Here is a 10,989-nt window from a genome sequence, read left to right on the forward strand (position 1 = left end):
ATTTTCTTCATAAATTATTTTCTTCATAAATTATTTTCTTCATAAATAATTTTCTTCATAAATAATTTTCTTCATAAATAATTTTCTTCATAATTCTAGCTGTCAATTTTGGTCCATCCAGACAAAAATCAAGATGATCCTGACAGAGCACAAAAGGCTTTTGAAGGTAAGAGAATGGAACCAAAGGAAAAACAAGACTGATTGCAATGGTATGTTATAAAGATCCATGAACATTTTATGTTTCGAAAACTAGACTGAAATTTAGCTGACAAGTTCATTATTAAAATGAGCCTTCTGGTCATATTCAACATAGCTTAAAATTCATTTACTGAAAACATTTATTTGGTTGAGCTCTATGAATGATTACAGAGCTTAGTGTCTATGGGTCAGGCCATCTATTAATTCTTCCAGCAAGTGTTCACATGTGGATGTTGAGCCAGGAATTGAACTTGGATGCAGTCCCCAATAGCTTGCAACATTTTTGGCATTGATGCATAAATAATGACCATTTGTAGAATGCCCATCTTGTAATGACTTGTAACCCAGCAAGGCTTCAATGCATTCAACAGAGGAGAAATAGGGAAAAATGAAAATCAGCGAGAAAGAGGGAAATAAGAAATTAAGCTTCTGCAATGACTTAATCAATAAAGGCACTGTTTACATGGAACTACACGGATTACAAGAAGTTCAACACAACTGGTGTTAACTTGTGCATGTACTTGACATATCGGGGGAGATGATAGTCTGGTGGTATTATCACTAGACTACTAATCCAGAAACCCAGCTAATTTTCTGGGATACATGTTCAAATCCCACATGGTGGAATTTGAATGCAAAATAGAATCTGGAATCAAGAATCTAATGATCACTGTGAAACCATTGTTGACTGTGCTTCAGGGAAGGAAATCTGCCCTCCTCACCTGGTTTGGCCTACATCAGACTCTAGACCCATGGCACACTCAACTGCCTTCTGAAATGGCCTGGCAAGTCACTCAGTTGTATTGATGTTTTGTACGAAGTCTCAAAGAAATTAAGCTAGATGGACTACCTGACGTCGACCTAAGCACTGGAAAAGGCAATGGCAGAAATAGCCCTGGTGACCCTGCAAAATCTTCCTCGGTAACTGGGGGAGCTCGTGCAAAACTTGAGAGAGCTGTCTCACTAGACTAGTGAAGCAACAGCCTGACATAATCATACTCAAGAAGTCATACCTCACAGACAATGCCGCCGTCACCACCATCACTTCCCTGGATATGTCCTAAATACCAGCAAGTCAGACCCAGCAGAGGTGGTGGCACAGTGGTTCACAGTGGGGAGGGAATTGATCTGAGAATCCTCAACATTGTCTCTGGAACCCATGAAGTCTCATGGCTTCAGGTTAAGCATGGGCAAGGAAACCTCCTGTTGGTTACCACATACCATCCTCCCTCAGCTGATGAATCAGTACTCCTTCATATTGAATGACACTTGGAGGAGGCGCTGAGGACGGCAAGAGCGTAAAATATACTCTGGGTAGGGGATTTCAATATCCATCACCAAGAATGGCTTGGTAGCGACACTACTGATCAAGCTGGTAGGGTCCTAAAGGACATAGCTGCTAGATTGGGTCTGTGGCAGGTGGAGAGGGAACGAACTAGAGGGAAAAACATACATGACCTCGTCCTGACCAATCTCCTAGCTGAAAATGCTTCTGTCCAAGACATTGGTAAGAGTGACCACCACACAGTCCTGTGGAGTTGAAGTCCTGCCTTCACATTAAGAATACCCTCCATATTGTGTCTCACGATCGCCATGCTAAATGGGACAGGCTTCAAACAGATTTAGCAACTCAAGACTGGGCATCCATGAGGTGCTGTGGGCCACCAACAGCAGCAGTATGCTCCAGGACTATCTGCAACCTCATGGCCTAATATATCTCCCATTCGACCATTACCGTCAAGCCAGGGGGTCAACCCTGTTTCAATGGAAATTGCAGGAGTGTATGCCAAGAGCAGCACTTGGCTAAAACTGAGGCGTAAATCTGGTGTAGCTGCCAAACAGGACTAGTTGCACACCATGCAGCATAAGCAGCAAGTGATACAGAGAGCTAGAGTCATGCAACGTGGAAACAGACCCTTCAGTCCAACTCGTCCATGCGGACCAGGTTTCCCAAACTAAATGTATCCCATTTGTCAACTTTTGGCCCATATCTCTCTAAACATTCTCTATTCACGTACCCGTTCAAATGTACCACTTCCTCTGGCAGTTCATTCGTGTACACAGCATCCTCTGAGTGAAAAAGTTTTCCCTCAGGTCCCTTTTAAATCTTTTCCCTCTCTCCTTAAACCTCTGCCTTATAGTTTTGGACTCCCCTACCCTAGGGTAAAGACCTTGGCTATTCACTTTATCTATGCGTGTCATGACCCTATAATCCTCTGATAAGGTTATCCCTGAATCTTCTATGCTCCAGAGAAAAGTCCCAGCCTCTCCTTATAACTCAAACTTTCCAGTCCTGGTAACATCCTTGTAAATCTTTTCTGTGCACTTTCCAGTTTAATAATGTCCTTCCTATAGCATGGCCACCAGAACTGCACATAGTACTCCAGAAGAGACCTCGCCATTGTCCTGCACAGCTGCAACATGACGTCCTAACTCCTAAACTTCACTGCTCTGACCAGCACAGACAAGCATGCTAAATGCCTTCTTCACCACCTTGTCTACCTGTGATGTCACTTTCAAGGAACTGTGCACCTGAACTCCTGGGTCGCTCTATTCAACAACATTCTCCAGGACCCTACTATTAACTGGCCAAGCTTTGCCCTGGATTGCCTTGCCAAAATGGAACATCTTGCATTTATCTGGATTAAACTCCACGTGCCACTCCTTGATCTATTGGCTCAGTTCACCAAGATCCTGTTCTACTCTTAGATAACCTCCTTTGCTGTCCACAATACCAACAATTTTGGTGTTATCCGCACACTTTGTAACCATGCCTCCTGTATTCTCATCCAAATCATTTATATAAATGACAAACAACAGTGGGTCCAGAATCAATCCTTGCAGAAAACTGCTGGTCACAGTGATCCCAGAACCACCGGATCAGATTTAAGCTCTGCAGTCCTGCCACGCCCAGTCATGAATGGTGGTAGATGATTAAACAACTCACTGGAGACTCCACAAATATCTCCATCCTCCATGATAAAAGAGTCCAACACGACAGCGCAAAAGACAAGGCTGAAGCATTTGCAGCAATCTTCAGACAGAAATACTGAGTGGATGGTCCCATATGGCCTCCCACAGGACATCTGCAACCTTATGGCCTGCCATATCCTCCATTCAACCATTACTGTCAAGCTAGGACGTCAACCTGGTTCAGTGGAGATTGTAAGAGGGCATGCCAACAGCAGCACCAGGCATGCCTAAAACAGATGTCAACCTGGCAGGTAGATTCCAATGTGGAAAATTGCCCAGGTATGTCCTACACATAAAAAGCAGGACAAATCCAACCCAGCCAATTATTGTCCGAATAGTCTACACTCAATCATCAGTAAAGTGATGAAAGGTGTCATCAACAGTCCTATCAAGTAGCACTTGCTGAGCAATAATCTGCTCGGTGGCTCCCAATTTGGGTTCCTCCAGAGCTACTTAGCTCCTAACTTCATTTTTATAGCCTTGGTTCAAACATGGACAAAAAGACTAAATTCCAAAATTGAGGTGAGAGTGACAGCCCTTGACAACAAGGCTGCATTCGACCCAAGTGTGGCCTCAAGGAGCCCTCGAAAAACTAGAATCAATGGGTATCGGGGGCAAACTCTCTGCTGGTTAGGATCATACCAGGCACATAAGGTGGTCGTTATTGTTGGAGATCAGTCGTCTTAGCTCCAAGATGTCTCTGCAGGAGCTCTTCAGCATAGTGTCCTAGGCCCAACCGTGTTCAAATGCTTCATCAATGACCTTCCCTCCATAAAGTCAGAAGTGGGGATGACTGCCAAAGATAATGTTCAGCACCATTCATGACTCCTCAGGTATTGAAGCAGTCCGTGTTCAAATGCAACAAGATCTGGACAATATCCAGGCTTGGGCTGACAAGTGGCGAGTTACATTTGTGCCACAGAAGTGCCAGGCAATGACCATCACCAATAAGAAACAGTCTAACCACCGCTCCTTGATATTATGTTGTCCATCACTGAATCCCTCACTATCGACATCTGTGGGGTTACCATTGACCAGAAACTCAACTGGATTCACTACATAAACACAGTGACTACAAGAGCAGGTCAGAGGTTGGGAATACTGTGGCAAGTAACTCCCCAAAGCCTGTCCATCTATGAGGCATAAGTCAGGAGTGTGATGGAATACTCCCTACTTGCATAATGGTGCAGCTTCAACAACACTCAAGAAGCTTGACACCATTCAGGACAAAGCAAACTTTTTGGAACCACATCCACAAGCATCCACTTCCCTCTCCAACCAATGCTCAGTGGCAGCAGTGTGTACTATCTCGAAGATGCACTGCAGAAATTCACCAAAGATCCTCAGGCAGCAGCTTTCAAACTCATGACCATGTTCATTTGTAAAGACAAGGGCAGCCGATACATGGGAACATCACTACCTGCAAGTCCCCTTCCAACCCACTCACCATCCTGACTTGAAGATACATTGCACTTCCTTCACTGTTGTTGGGTCAAAACCCTGGAATTCCCTTCCAATCGGCATTGTGGGTCAACCCACAGCAGGTTGACTGCAGTGGTTCAAAAAGGCAGCTCAGCACCATCTTCTCAAGGGCAACTGGAGATGGGCAAGAAATTCTGGCCAACCAGTGATGCTCTCATCTGACTAATGAATTTAAAAAAAAAGACTCCACTTATCTCTCTTTGCCGAAATCCTTACTTTATTTTGTCACTTGTGTGTTTTTCCATATTCGTCTTAAATACGCTTTTCCTGAATTACTCCACGCAGTAAAGAAGGTTCTTGTGAGTTCCCTATTTGATTTATAGCACACTGATAAGTTACGCAGACCAAAAAGGTTCCAGATTTGATTTCTGCTGTGTTTTCTGATGTTGGTTAAGCACAGTTGGCTGTATTGTGTACAGTTTAGGTTTTCTGATACGAGGATGGCTACTTAGGGAACGCAAGGAAGGTATACTAGACTGATTTTTGGGCTGGTGGGACTGATGGGGAGAGACCGTATCGGCTCTGACTATATTTACCAGAGTTTAGAAGAACGAGGAGGGGATTCTCGGATTAAACCTATAAAATCCTAACAGGATTAGGAGAGGTAGTTCTGAAAGAATGTTCTCAATGATTGGGGAGTCTCACGTCTAAGCATAAGCATAAGCCTTTTAGCACAGAGGTGAGGAATTTCTTCAACCAGAGAGTGGTGAGCCTGTGAAACTCTCTTCCACAGGAAACTGTTGACTTAGGAAGTGATATCTTGGTTATAGGCAAAATTGAATTCCATCTCTTATTACTGTTCAATAGCTGTTGACAAAGCTTACAAGATGTTGTTGGAGCCAGAACAGAAGAAACGTGCTATTGACGTGATACAAGCTGCAAAGGAAACAATAGAACACAATGTAAGCAATCATTTTAATCATTTTGGGCTTGATCACGAACGTGGCTGAATTAGTGTACTTCTCTGCCAACAATCCTTAAACATTTCTATAACTTTGACCGAGGATAGAAGAATTGGATCTCTGTGTGCCTTCCTTTCCCATTTTTACTTCAATTGTAATGTTTTGTTGACATGAGCAAGTATGTACAATGCATTATGTTTTCAGTAAGTTTTTAGTAGCCTTGCAGTCTGTGTATCAATGAAGCCTTCCTTGTTAATGAATTTGAAGCTTAGAATGTTCTGTTGATTTATACTTAAAGCCAATGTGCCTCCTCAATTTTAAATAACACATTTAGCATATCCTAAATCATGTAAAATTAAACGCTCTAGAGTTTGAATTGTTGTTCTTATTTGTAGGTGGCACAAGAAGCTTCAACATTTTATTGTTATACAATCTAATCTAACTGCTCTAATTTGGGGGGGAGCATGGTGAGTCAGTGGCTAGCACTGCTACCTCTAAGCACTAGGGACCTGGTGTTTGATTCCAGTTTTGGGTGACTGGCTGCATAGTGTTTGCACATTCTGCCTGTGTTTGCGTGGGTTTCTGCTGGGTGCTCTGGTTTCCTCCCACAGTCCAAAGATGTGCAGGCTAGGTGGATTGGACATGCTAAATTGTCCCGTAGCATCCATGGGTGTGCAGGTTAGGTGGATTATCATGGAAGATTGCAGGGTTATGGGGATATTTAACCAATTTAATTGGAATTCCAGTGACCAAAAATGCCAGTGTTGCTGGCACTAAAATTAAGCTGTTTTGCTCAAGTTTCAATTGAAATTAATGTAAGTTGAATAAAACAATTAATTGAAGATTGGGGATGAGTGGGTTTAATGTGTTGTCCAATATTAGCTATGAACATTAAATTAGTATTAAGAGTGCAGTTTAAACCTGAAAATTTACTATCAATGTAACTTATACAAATTTCTAAAAGGGAGGAATTTCAAATTTATGATCTTGCACTGTTTGATCCCCCAAACTTTAATTATAGTAGTTAATGCTGTAGTTCCATTGTTTTATTGCAGAAGTGTATTTATTATGCACCTCTCTATTTAATTAGACTTTGAGTCTGGGTCCATTTTAAAAACTGCAATTCTTATCAAGGAGATAAAAATAACAAATGCAAAGGAAAGAAGTTATTGCTTCAGGAAGGGGAAAACTTGTCTGTTTAGTTATGTAGAAAATGTGACCATCAGAAGAAGAGAGGATCAGGGTGAGGTGTGATGGCCCTTCATGATAGAATAGCCTTCCAGTATTTGCAGTCCAGATCCCAGAGGAGATGACCATTTAACTAATGTAAGGTAACTGGTGCCTGTGGGATGGTTTGGAGCAGGGATTGGTGCCTACAAGAAATGAGGTAAAGAAGAGGAAAGCAGTTGAATGTCTGTAACGAGGAGATTTGTTCATTTCCTTTTTAAAATAGTGGTCAGTGGTTCTCTGTTCTGCCCCTAGGTAGCTCTGTTGCATCATCTACAAAACTTGGTTATACAGAATCGAACTGGTAACATTATCTGGTGGCACTTCAGTTACATTACTTTTCTTGGTGCTGTCAGAAATATCAAAGGATTATTTTGTGGCTTTAAATTGGTGACTTTGAACCGAGCCATTTTTTTCTCTTTAACTTGTGAATTCACAGGCATTTGTTAAAAATTGAAAATCAACATTGGAGGTTGGGTGGAGTTGTTTGACTTGTACAATTTTCCTTTACTCCCAGCAGACAATCCTTTTATCTGTTTTCTTACATAACCTTATCACCATCTAGAGCCATGAGTCTTTTACTCTGTTTTTGACACTACTCTGTTCAAAGGTGTAGAACAGGATGTTAGATTCTATTTTTAACTGCTGTCCTGGAGATGCCCATTTAACATCCCAGCTGGGAACTGAAATTCATCTCCCATATTTTTGGCACATTTAAATGTCAAACCTTGATGGAACCTGGAACCTGTTGCCTTCTGTTTGGTGGTCCAAGAACCAGCAAGTTTTCCTTCAACCTGACATACAGGCAGCATCAAGTCTAGTTACGATTAACTGTTCATCAATTTAGTCCTACAGAAATATGTTCATAAAGCTTTGTCTTCTCTGTAATTTTAAACCAGGCAGATAAACTCTGGTCAAGGTACATCTTGAGAAGGGAACCAGTTTGTGGCTGTCACCTATATTGAGTTGAAATAAGCCCACTTGTAGCCATGATTTTTCTATTGGTCCTGTGTACTGATTTATGTAGCTTTCATTATGTGCAAGTGTGTCATGCTGCAAACCTACAACTGGGCACCGTTTGCCGGACAATTCTGAGAATGTGAAGAATTATACTGACAACAGATTTAGGGTTATCCGTTGGGCTGTTGGTGAGAAACACTTGTGTGTACTGCAAGCAAGATATATTAATATACAGGAAGCACATGTTCTTCGCAGACAGAACATGTACATGTATTGTGCCGATTTCAACTTAAGATAGGTGAAACTACTTCACTTAAATTTTAAACAAAGGCTGGCAGTTAACTGTCAAACATCATTAATGGGTACACTCTCCATGGCAACACCTCTTCTAACCAGAATCCGCTTATCAACCAATTGATGCCTCTTCTCAGACAGTATAAATGTTTGCTTTCCCTTAAATGGTATTCTTGAAAAATGTCCTGATGACAGTAAGATGAAAAACGTCATCAAAATATACTTAAGTTCTCCTGTGATATCCATTGTTTTTTCATGTGTCCCAGCCCTTTTGTTTTTGTAAGAAGTTGTGGCACATTTTACAATGTTGTAGTGCATAAACCCTTGTGTCATAAGTTTCTTCAATCGGCATCCTTAATAGGCAAAACAAATACTGTAATTGTGTAGCCTTCCTGCCTATATATTACTTAGCAGGTTAGCTAGTGATCAAGAATCAAAAACAGAAGTTGCTGGAAAAGCTGAGTCAAAGATAGACCAGGCGAAAGTGAGGGCGGGGTGGAAATTGGAAACAAAATCGATGAACTTTTCCAATTCTGGATGAAGGAGGGAAGCAGCACCGATACTATGGTCAATATACCAGAGAAAGAGTTGTGGTTGGGAGCTAGAATAGGACTGGAGTAAGGAATGATCCACATATCCTACGAAGAGGCAGGTCTAACTGGGGTCCATATGCTTACCCATAGCCAGCCCCCTGATCTGAAGAAAATGAGAGGAATCGAGAGAAGTTGCTCAGGGTGAGGACGAGCTCAGCCAAGCGGAGGATGGTGGTCGTAGGTGGGGATAGTTCAGGCCTTTGCTCCAGGAAGAAGCAGAGAGCCTTGAGACCATCCTGGTGGGGGATGGACTTGTGAACAGGAGCTGGTGGTCAAGTTGTTTATCCTTATATATTAGCCTTTTTCAACCATAGTGAGCATTGGCTGTGTGCAGCACCTCCCAGCAAATATCACTGGATAGCAGTTGGTACAATTAATCGTGGATGTCTTTTTATTACCCTTTTTCCTACTTATTCTGGTGAAGTCACTGATAATTGATGACTCTTTTGTTACTTTAGTCCAGTTCTGACAACGCATTACAGACAAAATATTCAAGTGAATCATTTCTGAAAATATTGTATCATGTGGTGCTATTGTGTTTAACTCCCTGGAAATATAAAATATGTAAGCCAATAATCTGTCATTTGCATTGTTATCTAAAACATTTTGAGTCTTTAGTGACGACTAGTTTCTTTTTGGTTATTTTAGATGAAAGAAAAAAGAAAGGCATTGAAGAAGGAAGGAAAGCCTTGTATTTTGGAAGAGGATGACCCTGAAATCGTAAGTGATATAAGTTATGGTGCTGGTAACAATTCTAGAGATGAACCTCATAGAGTGCATGTCTTGCATTTCAACTGGGGAGAATACTTCAAATGTTGGTAATGTTTAAGGAATAAAATTAGGCAGTAAAAAAGATTGAACACCTTGGCAGTTCATATTGCAATAGTTGCTCTGTAATGGGCTTCTTGAGAGCCAGCCAAAGTGAGCAGCACACTGTTACAAGCATTTATTTCTAACAGTTTATCATTCAGGCAGGCAGTTAGATGGTAGCCCAAATTTCTTTCTGCAGTTGTTTTTGTATTCCCGTTTGTGAAAACATCAAGTATGTATTTTTAGTGAAATGGTTTTTAGATTTTTTTCTGAAATGAGTTTTAGGACTTTAATATATTAGACGTAAAATAACTCCATCAGGAAAGTTTGTGAAATTTTGCTAAATATATAAAGTTTTGAAAGGTTTTTCTCTGTCTATATAAAAATAGTATAAAATAAGCGTAAACATACACGAGCAGTAGTTTCAGACATGTTTATTTAAAGTTACACGAAGGAGTTATTATCAAAATATGAAAAGCAAACCTTTATACGCAAAGGCAAATAAATGGCTGACTGGCAGCAGGATTTCAACACGTTGTGCCTTAAACAGCCATTTGAAGGAGCAGGTTAAAGTCAACAGTAGGCTCTTTAAACCTATCCAGTCGGATTGGGAACCCACTCAGGAATCGTGGATCTCTCTTTACTGTATTAGCTGATTGCTTGCCAACTAAGCAGTAGTGATACATTTTTGTACAGTACATGTTTTCTTCTCTGAGAAGGCATACCCATGGGGTGATAAATATCATCTGACCAGCATAAGCCAGCAATAACTTTTCTTAGTGTATTGAAATTTTTAAGGCTACTTTAATATGAGATGTTGTGTACGTAAGAAGACAGTACATAAGTTAATGAGGCTGTGCCTTTTAACAAAAAAGGGAATAGAATCTGAGGTTTCAGCAGAAATAGTGAATGTAAAAATCAAGAGATAATGAGCTTGTGTAAAATAAGAGCTGAAGTGAAACACTTTGCGTTAGGATTCACATGATTGGAAGTAATTGAAGCTTTTGGTAGGGTACAGTACAGATATGGAAATACTTGTATCATCCTTTCATCAAAATAACATAGATTATGGAGTAATGTGACATTAATGTTTAGTATTACCAAAGAATAAGTTGAAGCAGATTGCTTTCTGTAGGTGAGGGATCTAGAACAAAAAAAAACAAGAACTGCGGATTCTGAAAATCAGAAATTGCTAGAAAATGTGAGCGGATCTGAGGAAGGATCACTGAGCCAAAAGTGTTAACTCTGACTTCTCTCCACAGATGCTGCCAGACCCGCTGTCCTTTTCTAGCAGTTTCTGATTTTTTATCTAGAACACTGGGTCAGATACAAATTGTAAAAAATTTAGAATTGAAATTTACACACAGTTGTGCATCTGTGGAATTCACTTAATGGTTAGTGTTTGAGATGGAAATTGACAACGTTCAACATTACGTTGTAATCATGGATGAAAGAAAATTGGCTGGAGCACTACTAGTTTGCATGGTGGGTAAACACCAATGCAATTTAATCAGAGATAGTAGGAACTACAGATGCTGGAGAATCCGAGA

The 10,989-nt window shown here is 40.8% G+C and overlaps 1 protein-coding gene across 1 annotated transcript in view; it reads left to right on the forward strand.

Annotated features, from left to right (window-relative positions):
• Positions 1-10,989, forward strand: part of dnajc8 (DnaJ (Hsp40) homolog, subfamily C, member 8) — a 35,612-nt gene that overhangs the window by 10,899 nt on the left and 13,724 nt on the right. Inside the window, exons 4-6 of the mRNA XM_048613287.1 lie at positions 100-166; positions 5,461-5,555; positions 9,278-9,349. Coding sequence (XP_048469244.1) covers positions 100-166; positions 5,461-5,555; positions 9,278-9,349 — 234 coding nt within the window. The remainder of the gene's footprint in view (positions 1-99; positions 167-5,460; positions 5,556-9,277; positions 9,350-10,989) is intronic.

The sequence above is a fragment of the Rhincodon typus genome, chromosome 27, assembly GCF_021869965.1.
Source record: "Rhincodon typus isolate 14 chromosome 27, sRhiTyp1.1, whole genome shotgun sequence".
Classification (NCBI taxonomy): Eukaryota; Metazoa; Chordata; class Chondrichthyes; order Orectolobiformes; family Rhincodontidae; genus Rhincodon; species Rhincodon typus.